The sequence below is a fragment of the Centropristis striata genome, chromosome 23 (assembly GCF_030273125.1).
Source record: "Centropristis striata isolate RG_2023a ecotype Rhode Island chromosome 23, C.striata_1.0, whole genome shotgun sequence".
In the NCBI taxonomy this organism is placed as follows: Eukaryota; Metazoa; Chordata; class Actinopteri; order Perciformes; family Serranidae; genus Centropristis; species Centropristis striata.
Genome location: NC_081539.1, coordinates 29172191 through 29187655, shown reverse-complemented (window position 1 = coordinate 29187655; position 15465 = coordinate 29172191). Strand labels below are relative to the sequence as shown.

Genomic DNA, 15465 nt, shown 5'->3' with positions numbered 1-15465 from the left:
CCAACACTATATTTGGAATATATTTAACAATTTTAGTAATCTGCATGACAAGAACTTTTGATAGTTTATGTACATTTTGATGCTGATACTTTTGTACTTTTACTGAAGCAAGGTTTTGAATGCAGGACTTTTACTTGTAGTGGAGTAATTTGACAGTGTGGTATTATTACTTTGTTGCCATTAGTCAGTGGGTATTGAACAACTTACTAAACTCTATTCAATAGTCTACAAAAGTAAAAGCATAGGAATATTATGAGGAAAAAATGAATCAAAATGTCAAAGTAAAGGTATTAATTCTGCAGAGAAATTAAATAATAATAATTATATATATGTATTCATAAAATGAATAAATAATAAAATGTATATAATATGTTGCCAATGTGCCTTGAGCAATTATTTAAATTAAATTAGCATGAGTTAAGACTGATGAGACACCATTGCAATAATGTTTTAGTCCACCAGATAGAGCTCTTCTCAACATTTCTGTATCATGCAATAAACTATTGGTGTTTATGCTCCCATACTGTCTGTTGGCAACACTGAGGACACACACACACACACACACACACACACACACACACACACTCACTGTTTTTTTTATTGCCCCAGTTGTTAGTGTTGTTTTTACTGAAAGTCAAAAAGTCAATTCTGCATGTTAAAGCAAGGATTTATAAAATGAAACTCAAATATAACACATTGATTCATACCACGCTCTTTATTATGTTTGTTAAAACAAAGCAAACATGCTTCATCCAATGGCAGCTGTAAAACCCATGCTCAAAATGGATATGGTAAAATAACAGTGCGTTTAATTTTTACTTTGGTGAAAATACAGTAGGTTAATCAGTTGTAAACATAAAAGACCATGTGTTTTTGTATATATTACACTCTTTGGTTTACTAAGTACGTGAAGAGAACTTCTCTATTTGTAAGATATTCAGATGACATAAAGAGAGCTAACACAATACTTTCTTCATACTTAATTACAGGGAACTTAAACACATGCATGTTTATTTATGACCAAATGAAACATTAATTTAATTTGAGATCAAATTTGGGATTTAGCACAAAAGAACAGAAACAACTGCAATACTTTGTGTTTTGTGATGGATGGATGAGATTATAAATGGAATGTAAAGGTGCAGGACATATATCACAGAATCACTGAGTAAAATTAATTCACAGTGAACTTTTTAAAAAGGCTTTAATCCCACTGAGCCCCTAATGCAACAACGTAGAAGATTTTTTTTTCCTGGTCTTGAGAACAAAAACACAGATGAAAATGTGCACAAATGGTGCAGAGTGATTTGCCATTTTCTTTCTGCAGAACCTTTAGTCCCATATACCAGCTATTCTCAACCTTGGGGTCGGGACCCCAAGGTTGAGAATAGCTGCTTTAAATGATGCAGCGCTCACTCGGGGGAGCAGTATCGGCCAGCAAAGAGAATGCTCATGGAGGGATTGTGTCGGATGAAGAAGAGGAAGGGGTGGTCTGCCATGAAGGTGGGGCCAGCGCACATATAAGTAGCTATCGCAGCAGTGGCAGCAGCAGCCTCAGTTCCCTCCTCGTTGACCTCCACGAAAGCCTTGTGGACGACTTTGGACAGTACCAGGTTGTTGGCAGGGGACATGCCTGTCACGGAAGGAAAGGAGATGGAATATTTTAAGTAAGTATAGTGCTAGTTTTCACCTTTTCATGACTGGAATCTTATTATAAATATACTGTGTGTGATGTGATGTGATGTCCTACCAGAGAAGTTACTCATTCCCATGTCGAAGGCGTCCACCATGCCCATGCTCATCAGGACATTCTTCAAATCATAACTCTCCTCCATCTTGAACCGAGGTAGCCCCACCTCGACCTCAATATCCTTCATCATGTCAGGACGAGTCCACTCTACAAAGTTCTCATAGGACAGCTCCTTCTCCAGCTGGGGATGTACAAATACAATCAATGATTAACCTGTCTATGTATTGCAGGGTTTTCTTAATGTTTATATGTAAAAGTTTGTGTGTCCTACCTTCTCCAGACCTGCTTCGCCTTCTGCCCACTCATCTGGTAAAAAGATGAGCATGCTGAGCTCCTTTCCTTTGTAAGGCATCTCAAGGATCTGCCCAACAGGGTTTCCAACATTATATACATATTGACCAACACACAACACATAAATTCATAAACTGATTTAAGAACTGAATTGCTTCACTACCTGGCAGCAGCAGGGTTTACGGATGTACCCAAGAGGGAACTTGGTTTCCTGGTACATCATTTTCACAGGCTTGGTGACATTCTGAAAACAAAATCAGAGAAGTAAGTGAAGATAAAAAATGTTTTTGGGCGTGTCTAAAATCATGGCTCTATGGCGCACTGGAGCTTCTTATCATAACTCCGCCTCCAACACTGTATAAGTATCTTTACCAACAGCGGTTAATGCTGACACATGTACTGATAACGTTTGCTGAAGCTAACTTAATAAACCATTATTGTCGAAGGGTGGTCGCAAGACCTCCGTGCTGAAAACATCGGATCTGACCTGAAGTAACCGGAGAGGTTGTTGAAGTTGAAGCTGTTCTGTCCACTGACTCAAACTCAATGGAAACATTTTCTCAGGAATTCCATGTGCTGTGAGAAAAGGCGTTTTTTTTCTCCAACAAACGGATGATACATGGTTCCCTTTAACTGGGGCATACCTAACCCATGATTAACACTCAGATGCTTGCAAAAGCCATTGGGAAACGCTTCCTCCAAATCATGACTAATATACAATACAAAAACATCAAAATGCACCCTCTTTGACCCTGCTATTAACCATTTTGTAAAAGTAGTGTTACCTTTTTGACTTTAAATAGTCCATCACGTGTGGCACTCTCCTTAAACTGCTTGTTCCAGTGGCCTTTGAAGTAGATGGCGTTGACCAGCACCAGCATGGTCGAGCTGTCCACCACACCCTCGGCCAGCACGTCCTTAATTTTACCTGGTAAAAAATTGTCACATACATAATGCAATATCAAGCAACCATAAGCATTTGCAGCTGTTAAAACACTTCTTTTTTTTTTTTTAAAGTCTTGCATTTCTACATCAATACGGAATCTTTATGCTTTATTACAACAATAACTGGGTGCACTTTTTCTTCAGTACAATTGCATTAGTGTGTGTGTGTGTGTGTGTGTGTATGATGCACCTTGTGTCTTTTCTTCCACCCAGTTGTTGATGTTGACCCTGGCTGCCTCGAACTTGCTTATGAAGTCCACAGACTCCAGCTCTGCATTGTAGTGCTTCCTGGTTTCCCCTAAGAAATCCTGAAACCATCAACAAAACATTGACCGATCGTGAACAAAATAATGTCTTTGCTCAACAATTACAGCTTAACTTGCTTGTACTCTGGCCTGCTGCCCGCTCTACGTCTACTAAAACATCCCTTTATCAACCTGTTATTCACTCCATGACTGAATAATATGTAAACAAAACGACACCTAGTAGATGGTGAAACACAAACACACCTCAACAAACTGGTAGGACTGCTCCCCGTACAGCCTGTTGGCCACATTGAGGGCATACGGAGCGTCAGCCTTGTTGAGCTCCTTCAGCAGCTGGGCAAAGCTGACATGGACTTCATCCTGGCAGTCCTTGGTTTTCAGGCACTGTGGACAAGTAGACGAGTGTTACAGAGATGCTCTGACCTTGTGACTAACCAGTCTTCCTTGTAGATTGTAGACTTTGATGTTCTGTGCTACATATTTGCATATATCATGTAGAATGATGGTGGGGAACTAGAGTATGCATTTGCTCACCTGCAATATTTACTACAATTCACACTTGAATTTTACATATTTGTAAATCAATCGGTCATAAAAAACCCTCTAAATGAGTATTTACAGGGCTGGTCCAATACTGTTAACATGATTTATGCTCAGTAGTGTTCCTTATGCAATCAAATCCAAAGATTTACATTTTTATCCAAGTATATATTTTACTGATGTTATACATCGCAACATCGCAGTAGTTTCATACCGGAGTGAAGACAGATCACAGATTAAACTAAAGTGTCACCACAAGTTTTATATTTTATTTATATGATTCACCATGTAGTTAAAATCTGTTTTATTGTGACTCTGAACAACAAAAACACCACAAACATATTTCTACATTTATAATAAATTAAGAGAAAGATTGCTCTCGACGTTTTTTTTCCTTTTTGTGATCTGTTTTTTCCACCATACAGATTTATTATGGATATTATTATTAGTATGAGAGTCTGTCCGTCAGCAAGAAACACTTTTACATTGTTTGTCATTTTCATCAGTCCCACGTGAGGCTGATCATTGCTGAGTGACATAATTTACATTTCACCTTAATCATCTAACCTAATAAAATATTGGCCGGTGTTCAGCGGACACAATCATGTTCTGGGATATTAAATAATTAATTTATCACCAGGATCGTCTACTACAACGGCGTATTAGGGCCATGTATGAAAAAATAAATAAATAAAGACTCAGGGGAGAGGGACCCAGCCACCATGGTATGCTTAAAAACACATAACATGAGGTGATGGTATTACGTCACCACATTTCATTCCTTTCTACCTGCGGGATGTCTCTTCTTCTCCATCACTCGCTCTGTTTTGGGTGTTTTAACAGAGTGATCCGACTGACGCTCCCCTCCTCCTCGCGTTCACACAGAGCACTCTCTTTCAGACCTCCTCTGCTCCTTGTTGACAGTTACAGTGTGTAACGTTCGTCTAAACTTTTTTCACAGCAGCAGGTTTATTGTCCCCAGCCTTCATTCCTCACGGGCATTCTCATGTAATGCGTCTTTACGCGTGCCATGGTGGCTGGTTTATGGAATCTTTATTCATCTTTGAAGAGAGTGTGTGTGTGTGTGCTTGCATTTCTGGCACCGGATGGACCCAGTGAGGCATGGACCAGTATTACCCCCCTCCCCCAGGTCCGTATTTTTTTTCATACTTGGCCCCAATAGTCTTCCTAATACAGAAGCAAATAATAATAAATAAATTATATAAAGGCATTCCCGTGACCCTGAGCTGGACACGGTTCACAGTATAAATACACAATGTAGGTTGTTATTCATGTGCAGGTGTTTGTTAAACAGAGAAAACACTTATTATTATTATTATTAGATCAAAGATATGCTTACTAACAATGAACCGCAAATCAGCTGTGTCCTCATATATAGTAAGTGGCCTGGAAGAATCCAGCCTTAACGGAGACAGGTATCACAGTCTTCCAGATGTGTACACACAGAAAACCATGCCGGCGAGTGCAACAAATATAATCAAAACAGACTTCCTCAGAAACTGGTCCTACCTTGATCACATTCACATCCCAGAGATTCCTGCTGAAGTGGAGTTGTGAATTGGAACTAATGCTTCTCACTTGCTGGAACCATGGGAGGTTGTTAATAATAATTCATTGAATTTATATAGCGCTTTTCAATAACCCAAAGACGCTTACAAGTATACATATTTTTTCAACAAAAAACGAGCAGGGTGGTGGGGAGCAAGACAAGAAACTGGTTATGGGTAGGGGAGGTCAAAAGCTTGGGAGAAGAGGTAGGTTTTCAAACGGGACTTGAATGTGGAGAGTGAAGGTGAGTCGCGGACAGTTTGGGGAAGAGAGTTCCAGAGTCGGGGTGCAGTTCGGGAGAAGGCTCTGTCGCCAAAGGATTTGAGTTTAGATGCTGGTACTGTCAGTGAGAGAGTGGAGGAGGATCGGAGGGCACGGGTGGGGCGGTGGGGGATGAGGAGGTCAGACAGGTAAGGGGGAGCCAGATGGTGGAGGGCCTTGAAGGTGAGGAGGAGAATCTTGAAGTTGATGCGCTGTTTGATGGGGAGCCTGTGGAGAGAGTGGAGAACAGGAGTGATGTGTTGGCGGGACCGGGTGTGGGTAAGGAGGCGGGCAGCAGAGTTTTGGACCAGTTGGAGTTTGTGGAGGGAACGTGAAGTGATGCCAGTGAGGAGGGAGTTACAGTAGTCGAGGCGGGAGGTGATGAAGGCGTGGATGAGGGATTCGGCAGCAGGGGGAGAGAGGCAGTGTCTGATTTTGGCGATGCGGCGGAGGTGAAAGTAGGAGGTCTAGCTGACGGTGGAGCGGACATGAGGATCAAAGGAGAGGGTGGGGTCCAGGATAACACCAAGACTGCGTGCCAGGGGGGAGGGAGTGATGGTGGAGGTGTCGATGGTGAGTGAGATGGGTCCGGTATTTTTGAGGGTGGATTTGGTGCCTATGAGGAGGAGCTCAGTTTTGTCACTGTTGAGTTTGAGAAAGTTGTGTGTCAGCCAAGATTTTATTGTCGAGATGCAGGTTTCGATGTGGGTGAGGGGGGGGTTTTGGGTGGGTGTAAAAGCTGGAAAATCAATGTTGATGACTGTCATTCTGTCTCTGTGAACCGAAGGTCTGTTGAATTGCTAGAGCTGCTACTGGAAAAGCAGTATGAACATGACTTCAATGAAAAGGATGCTGAGGACAAAGTGGAAATGTCAAGGGAGGAGGCAAGATTCATTGAAGTCATGGCGCAGTCTGTAAAATTGCAAGATGGACACTACAGTTTAAAGCTGCCATTCAAAACCAAAGAGGTGGTTTTGCCAAACAACCGTTGTGTTGCTCTACAACATCTCACTTCTTTAAAAAGGAAAATGGAAAGAAATGAGAGATTCCATCAAGAGTATACAAAGTTTGTTGATGATGTCATTCACAATGGGTTTGCTGAAAAGGTTCCCCAAAATGAGTTGCGTGTTGGTGAAGATAATGTGTTTTACATACCTCATCATGGCAATCATACCATCCACGCAAAGGAAAGGTACGGGTCGTCTTTGACTGTGGAGCCGAATTTAAAGGTACATCCCTGAATGATCAATTTCTGCAGGGCCCAAATCTTACAAATTCCTTGATAGGAGTGCTTCTAAGGTTCAGGCAAGAGCCAGTTGCTTTGATGTCTGATGTAAAATCTATGTTCTATCAAGTCAGAGTAGCAGAGGCAAACAAGGACTTTTTCGATTTTTATGGTGGCCCAATGGAGATTTGAATAAGCAAATTGCAGAGTACAGAATGACTGTGCATTTATTTGGAGCAGTGTCATCTCCAAGCTGTGCATGTTACGCTTTGAAGAGAACTGCTGATGACAATCAAAGCAGCTTTTCTGCTGAGGGGATCAACACGGTGACAGAAATGTATATGTGGATGACTGTTTAAAAAGCTCAGAGTCAGTGGAGAAAGCAGTGGAGATCGTTCGTGACCTCAGGGACCTTTGTCAAGACCTTTGAGGCTTTCATCTAACACAATGGATTAACATCAGGGCGTTCTGCAAGCTATTCCTGAGAAAGAAAACTCTAAAAATGTAAGTGAACTTAACTTAGACAGAGACCAACTTCCTGTGGAAAGAGCCTTGGGACTCCAATGGTGTATAGAAAGTGACACTTTCAACTTCCACATGGATTACAAAGAGAGTTCACATACTCGGCGAAGCATTTTATCAGTAGTGAGCTCAGTGTATGATTCCTTAGGGTACCTTGCAGCAGTTACTCTTCCGGCAAAGCAAATTTTACAGGACTTGTACCGAAGAAACTGTGGCTGGGATCAGGGGGTTAACTGATCTGAAGTCAAGTGAGCAAGTTCTTAAAACCTCATGAACACCTGTTCATGCCCAGTTACACCACTTTGCTGACGCCAGCGAATCAGGGTATGGTACAGTTACCTACTTGAGATTGCAGAATGAATCAGGTGACATACAGCACATATGTCGTTCAGTCTTGGAAAGGACAGAGTAACACCACTCAAACCCATAACCATCCGTAGACTTGAACCTACCGCTGCTGTTTTGGCTGTCCGTATAGACAAGATGATGAAGTCTGAATTACAGCTTCAACTGGAAAGGTCCTGTTTCTGGACAGACAGCAGCACAGTTCTGAAATACATCAACAATGAGAACAGGAGATTCAGAACATTTGTGGCCAACAGGATATCTGTGATCGGAGGAGCATCAGACCCAGCACAATGGCAGTACATACATACCTCACAAAATCCTGCTGACAATCCTGCGCATCAAGAGGATTAACAGTTCAGAAACGTCTGAGCAGCAAGCTTTACAAAATCACGCTGAACCAACCTGAAACGCCAGAAATGTTAATATGTCACTTTTACAAAGACAGCTGGTGTGTCTGTGTGTACTGTACCTCTGACATCTGTGTGTGTGTGTTGCCGCCGGCCCCCAGCATCACCATAGCGAGGGCTGAGGAGATGCTGAAAGGGGAGTAGAAGACATTTGCAGTGCTGTCGCCATCTCTCAGCTTTTTGAGCAAAGCCAGAGAGAAGGTGGTGTTGGCCTTGGACAGAGGGGTTGGTGGTGCCATTGTGTCTAAAAAGAGAAAGGGCAGATTTAAAATAATTACTTTACAATCTTAAAGTAATGCTATTACCTCTTTATCGGAAGTATCTCACTCTCTAATTGGGCCAAACCTCATTATATCATTTGTTAATATACAATTACATTAATAGTCTCTGAATACAACAAAACTGATAGACGATATATAATTATAAAAACATTGTTTAATTACACTATCCTTTACGTACATATGTCAGTCATAACAGCATTGTTGGTGGTGTGTATGCAAATTTACCAGCAGGTTATAAGGAAAATATTATAGGCTATATATATTTTTGACCAAATACCTTAATGCTGATATTGCAACGCTATTATTAAAATATTTACCCAATGACATTTCTGATAAACAATCATACATAATTAATGTGGATATAATAACTAAGTGCAAAAAGGCAAATCGTAGTAAAGCTACAACAGTCTGGTATGTTCAGAAAAGTCAAACTTCAAATAAATTTCCATGACAAATCCCCCCTTTATTGGAGAAATTCATTTGGAAGATGTGTATTTCTAATTATACATGGGAACTCTCGGGAGATTTCCAAATTCAGATCATCAAACAGGATACATCAGGCAGGTTTGGCCAATGAGTTTTTCCTTTTGGGTGGGTACTTTCCTACAAGATATTTCCTTGTGGACAAATAGGTGTATTTGGTATACTGGTATCTATATTTACATTTACATTTTCCAATGAAAAGCACTTTCTTGGACAGACAGCCCCCCCCCCCCCCCCCCCCCCCCCCTCCAACACAGACATTTTATTTCAGGCATCTTATTTTTGTCTTTTTGTCAATTCTGTGGTCAATTCTGTTAACACACTGCACTCTTATTTTGAAAGTGGCATGTGTTTGGCGACAGGAAGTTATTCAAAACAGTTAGTCACAGTTTAGTGTGATTGAAACAACTTTAACTGTTAGCTAATGTTAGCTTGCGGCATGTATTTTGACCTCTGACCGCCTGGTAGGGTGGCCATTTCCTTCACATCAAAAAGGAGGACACTTTGCATACACGGGACAAGCAAGCACATATTTGTTTGGTATGATCCGGTTTTAAGCAGAGTTGTACTCCAATTAGCTTGATGCTTGTCAGTGCTAGCATGTCTCTCGATAGCTGCGTTGCCTTTGCTGCTCACATCTACAACGCTTCGACATCATGTCCAAAAAAAATGAAACTCCCTCTTACTTTTTGTAACAAACCCGTGTTCTCTTGTCCATTCCGGGTTAAAGGAGGTCTTTCGCTTTGGCATTTTCAGACTTTCAGAGCTTGATTGACAGGTAGCAACTTTGCAGCGCGTTGTGGCGAATCAACACATGGCTCATTTGAATGTTCAAATTAGCGTTGTGTTGATAGGTCATGACACGAAAATGGTCGGCCTAAAGCCCCCTATATATAGGCCTATATATATGACCCTACCGCCCGGACAGGTTGATTGGAAAATTCCTGCTTCGGTACCTGCGCTACTCGCTATATAGACCGTGAATAAGCTTGAATGTTACCTTTTACGTTGATGTCCTAAGAGGGTCCGACAGGATTTGATGAGCTCGTTGATGACTCAAATCAAGTCGAAAATAACGCTGTGTGTTGTTGTGCTCACACAGTGCGAGTAGAAATCATTAGTGACGCATTGATATTGTAACGGACTGTTATTTATTGAGTTGTTCAGGTTTTATTCTCTCCTCCAAAGAATTACCACCTTATCGTGGTGGAGGGGTTTGTGTGCTCCAGTGATCCTGGGAGCTGTGTTGTCGGGAGCAATAGCTCCTGGTAGGGTTTCCCATGGCAAAGTGGTCCCAGGGGAGGGGCCAGACTAAGAGCGATTCAAAAGACCTCTATGAAGCGGATCACGAGAGACCAGTGTACCTCGCCCGGCACGGGTAAACCGGGGCCCCCTCCTGGAGCCAGACCCGGGAGGGGAGCACGCAGGCGAGTGTCTGGTGGCCGGGCTTTTGTCCATGGGGCCTGGTCGGGCTCAGCCCGAAGAAGCGACGTGGATCCGCCGACCTGTGGGCCCACCCCCCGCAGAGTAGGGCATAGCGGTCGGGTGCAGTGGGAGTCGGGCAGCAGGCGAAGTCGGGTACCTGGGCGTGCTGACCCCCGGCTCCAGCGGCTAGCTCTGGGGACGTGGAACGTTACCTCGCTGGCGGGGAAGGAGCCCGAGCTTGTGCGGGAGGTGGAGCGTTACCAGCTAGAAATAGTTGGGCTCACCTCCACACATAGCGTGGGCTCTGGAACCAAACTCCTGGAGAGAGGCTGGACTCTCTCCTTTTCCGGAGTTGCCCAGGGTGAGAGGCGCCGGGCGGGTGTGGGGATACTCACAAGCCCCCGGCTGAGCGCCGCTGTGTTGGAGTTCTCCCCGAGGAACGAGAGGGTCGTCTCCTTGCGGCTGCAAGTCGCGAGGAGAAGGTCTCTGACTGTTGTTTGTGCCTATGCACCGAACAGCAGTTCGGAGTACCCAGCCTTCTTGGAGTCTCTGGGTGGTGTCCTGGAAGGGGTACCGCCTGGAGACTCTGTAGTTCTTCTGGGAGACTTCAACGCTCACGTGGGCAACGATGACGGTACCTGGAGGGGGGTGATTGGGAGGAACGGCCTGCCCGATCTGAACCCGAGTGGTGTTTTGTTATTGGACTTCTGTGCTAGTCATGGATTGTCCATAACAAACACCATGTTCGAACATAGAGTTGCTCATAAGTGTACCTGGTACCAGAGCACTCTAGGCCAAAGATCGATGATCGATTTCATTATCGTATTGTCAGATCTGCGGCCGCATGTTCTGGACACTCGGGTGAAGAGAGGAACAGAGCTGTCAACTGATCACCACCTGGTGGTGAGTTGGATCAGGTGGCGGGGGAGGATGCTGGACAGACCTGGCAAACCCAAACGTGTAGTGAGGGTGAACTGGGAACGTCTAGCGGAGGCCCCTGTCCGCAGGGTCTTCAACTCACACCTCTGGAAGAATTTCTCCAACATCCCGGGTGAGGTTGGGGACATGGAGTCCGAATGGGCCATGTTCAAAGCCTCAATTGTTGATGCGGCTGGTAGGAGCTGTGGCCTGAAGGCCGTCGGTGCTTGTCGTGGCGGCAACCCAAGAACCCGCTGGTGGACACCAGCGGTGAGGGAGGCCGTCAGGATGAAGAAGGAGGCCTTTCAGTCTTGGCTGGCCGAGGGGTCTCTGGAATCAGCAGACAGGTACCGTTTGGCCAGAAGGGCTGCAGCTGCGGCAGTCGCTGAAGCAAAAACTCGGGTATGGGAGGAATTCGGGGAGGCCATGGAGGAGGACTTTCGGTCGGCCTCAAAGAGGTTCTGGAAAACCGTCGGGCGTCTCAGAAAGGGAAAGCAGGGCTTGGCCCAAGCTGTGTTAAGCGGGGGCGGAGACCTGCTGACCCGACCTGTGGATGTCGTCGGACGGTGGAAAGAACTCTTTGAGGAACTCCTTAATCCAGCCAACACGTCCTCTGTAGAGGAGGCAGAGTCTGAAGACTCAGGGGAAGACTCACCAGTAACCCTGGCAGAGGTCGCCGAGGTAGTCAAAAAGCTACACGGCGGCAAGGCGCCAGGGTTGGATGAGATTCGCCCTGAGATGCTGAAGGCTCTGGACACTGTTGGGCTGTCATGGTTGACACGCCTCTTCAGTGTCGCGTGGAGGTCTGGGACAGTGCCAGTGGAGTGGCAGACTGGGGTGGTGGTTCCCATTTTCAAAAAGGGGGACCGGAGGGTGTGTTCCAATTACCGTGGAATCACACTCCTCAGCCTCCCCGGAAAAGTCTACTCCAGGGTGCTGGAAAGGAGGCTCCGGCCGATTGTCGAACCTCGGATCCAGGAGGAACAATGCGGCTTCCGTCCTGGCCGTGGAACAACGGACCAGCTCTTTACCCTTGCAAGACTTCTGGAGGGGGCATGGGAGTTTGCCCATCCAGTCTACATGTGTTTTGTGGACTTGGAGAAGGCCTACGACCATGTCCCTCGGGAGTCTTGTGGGGGGTACTGTGGGAATATGGGGCACCGGGCTCGTTGCTACGAGCTATCCGGTCCCTATATAACCAAAGTGAGAGCTGTGTCCGCATACTCGGCACAACGTCAAACACGTTCCCAGTGGGTGTTGGCCTCCGCCAGGGTTGCCCCTTGTCTCCGATTCTGTTTGTGGTTTTCATGGACAGGATCTCAAGGCGCAGCCGGGGGGAGGAAGGGATTCGGTTTGGTGACCTAAGAATTGCATCTCTGCTTTTTGCAGATGATGTGGTTCTTTTGGCTTCATCAAGCCGGGACCTCCAGCACTCGTTGGGGCGGTTTGCAGCCGAGTGCGAAGCGGTTGGGATGAGAGTTAGCACCTCCAAGTCTGAGGCCATGGTTCTCTGCCGGAAAACGGTGGACTGCCCCCTCTGGGTGGGGAGAGAGGTACTGCCTCAAGCGAAGGAGTTCAAGTATCTCGGGGTCTTGCTCACGAGTGAGGGTAGAACGGAGCGTGAGATGGACAGGCGGTTTGGTGCAGCGTCAGCAGTGATGCGGGAAATGAGCTTCCTCCGTAGGGTGGCTGGGCTCAGCCTTAGAGATAGGGTGAGGAGCTCAGACATCCGGAGGGAGCTCGGAGTAGAGTCGCTGCTCCTTTGCGTCGAAAGGAGTCAGCTGAGGTGGTTTGGGCATCTGGTAAGGATGCCTCCCGGGCGCCTCCCGTTAGAGGTGTTCCGGGCACGTCCAACTGGTAGGAGGCCCCGGGGAAGACCCAGAACACGGTGGAGGGATTATATCTCTCTCCTGGCCTGGGAACGCCTCGGGGTCCCCCAGGAGGAGCTGGACGTTGTGGCTGGGGAGAGGGACGTCTGGAATGCCCTGCTTAGCCTGCTGCCCCCGCGACCCGGCCCCGGATAAGCGGAAGAAAATGGATGGATGGATGGAGGTTTTATTCTGTTAGTGTGCTGCAGTGTACGGGGAGACCTCGGGATGTGGCGTTGTTAGTGGCTGTAGAGCCTGTCAGTTATGGCCGTTGCAATGGCGACGTTGGTACAGGGTAGCCACCTGGATTGGCAGAGGACTGAGGGGGGGGCGTGCCGGTGTGTGTATGTGGGTAGAGAGAGAGACCGGAGAGTTGGTTGTGATCTTACGATAGCCTGTTGCCGTGTGTTTTATTGTGTTGCCGTTGGCTACGGCCCACAGTAGCCTGTGTTATCAAACTGAGAATAAAGGCAGAGAAAGCCAGCTCCCGGTCGTGGCTCCATTCTTCCGGGTCGCTACAATATTAATGATCATGTGAAATTTCAGCAGCGGCGCACGTAATTCAGCAGCTGTGGTGTCCGTTTTTGGAAATACCCGGCAACGTGTAAAGATCAATGGGACGCAATTCGGCTCTTATTTTTTTTTGCTCACCTGCTCTATTTTTTCTCTTAGGCGGAAGGCAAAAAAATGCTAGGGCGCTGTGCATCAATCCAGAACTCTGCCATTTCTGGTTTTCAGTACGTCTGTGGGGACGCCACACAGTATCAGCACAGCTGAAAGCTCCTTATTTCTATAATGAGAATAAATTCTCCTGCCTTTTTATTGTTTGGGCCCAAAGCTTTCATCCGTGCCTGAAAAGGGCGCGTCCCCCTCAGATGTTGATGATGGTTATCTCCATTAAAGGGGGGATTTGTCGTGGAAATTAATTTAAATAGGCCTATGTATTAAAATATCAGACATATAGCAGTTTAAAAATTCATCACATAGGCCTATGATTTGACAAACACACAGAATTTGACCAACAGTCTCAGTCTCTCTGTACAGGAAACTCTTACTTGATTAAGATATGAGCAGCTCTGATTTAGGAAATCCCACAACATCATTTGAGAACAATAACGTCACGCACGGACATTAGGTAGCCTATAATAATACCAGAATAAGAATACTGCGCAGTTGCTGTTGAACAAGGACCTGTTTGTGTATCTTGAATATTCTATCTGTTTTGTGATACTTAGTTAAATCCCGCACAGGGCTGTCTTTCTAATGAACTCTTGTCGTCTATTAATGTTTTCCACTACATGAGCTCAGAGTCTGCATCAACTTTCTGCTGTTACAACAAGTGTCTACAAGCTAAATGACCAATTCCCTGCGTCACAGATTGAATGAAACTCGTTCTCTACTTACTGACAGAGACTTTTCTGATAGTCCTCAGTGTTCAGGAGTCTTTTGGTCACAGGAAGATCTCTGTTTGAAGCATCAGCTTTGTTGTTTACAAACTGACACGCCCCGAAAACCTGTCAAACGAGCTTCCGCATTATCATCCCGCATTGTTATGTACGGAAGCCGAAAGGATCGGTATATCGAACTCGCTTTTTCTTCTAGCGTCCAGACCAACAGGTGGACTTCATGTTATGAGCTTTGCAGTGGTGGAAAAAGTATTCAGATCTCTTACTTAAGTTAAAGTACTATAACCACACTGCGAAATTCCTCCACTACAAGTAAAAGCCCTGCATTCAAAACTTACTTAAGTAAAACTACAAAAGTATCAACATCAAAATGTACTTAATCTGAGTGGATTCATTCTGCAAAATGAGTACCTTTACTTTGGATACTTTGTTTTATATTTATATTGATTTCTAAATATATTATTAGATTAAATGCATTTATGTAAGCATCATTTTAATTTTCCTCAAGATACAACATTTTTACTATTCAATATACTGTTATGAGGTTTAATTTAAAAAACAAAACAAAATAACAGCACTTTAAATTGATCATGATTTTAATGTCAGAAGTAACTAAAGCTGTCAGTTTAATTTTATGAAGTAAAAAAGAACAACATTTATCTTAAAATGTAGTGAAGTAGAAGTATAAAGTTGCACAAATTGGAAATACTCAAGTAAAGTACAAATTCCTCAAAATTTTACTAAAGGACAGTATTTGAGTAAATGTACTTCGTAACATTCCACCACTGGAGCTGTGTCAATATATCCTGATAAGTTGATAAATGCCAAAAGATGGAACATTGCAGATATAATTTTAATTGTTAAGTTCATTATGAATGAATACACATAAATCAATATCTCTGTCAGGGTTGTAATGTAACTACGTACATTAACTCAAGTACTCTTCAGGTACTCCACTAC

At 44.6% G+C, this 15465-nt stretch overlaps 1 protein-coding gene across 1 annotated transcript; it reads right to left on the bottom strand.

Moving 5' to 3' along the window:
• Nucleotides 1-1188: 1188 nt before the first annotated feature.
• Nucleotides 1189-14710, bottom strand: LOC131961780 (leukocyte elastase inhibitor-like). The gene is made up of 9 exons (XM_059326668.1): nucleotides 14504-14710; nucleotides 8187-8368; nucleotides 3496-3636; nucleotides 3177-3294; nucleotides 2827-2969; nucleotides 2205-2285; nucleotides 2022-2111; nucleotides 1751-1931; nucleotides 1189-1633 (listed from the first exon to the last, which is right to left on the bottom strand). Exons 2-9 carry the CDS (start codon nucleotides 8361-8363, stop codon nucleotides 1413-1415), a joined length of 1152 nt encoding a protein of 383 aa, XP_059182651.1. The 5' UTR covers nucleotides 8364-8368; nucleotides 14504-14710; the 3' UTR covers nucleotides 1189-1412.
• Nucleotides 14711-15465: the final 755 nt, after the last annotated feature.

Coding starts and splice junctions, on each gene's coding strand:
- LOC131961780 (XM_059326668.1), bottom strand. CDS start 8,363: ATGGCACCACCAACCCCTCTGTCCAAGGCCAACACCACCTTCTCTCTG. Junction 2,286..2,826: donor GACTATTTAAAGTCAAAAAG/GTAACACTACTT, acceptor TTTTGTTTTCAG/AATGTCACCAAGCCTGTGAA. Junction 1,634..1,750: donor GGGAATGAGTAACTTCTCTG/GTAGGACATCAC, acceptor CTTCCGTGACAG/GCATGTCCCCTGCCAACAAC.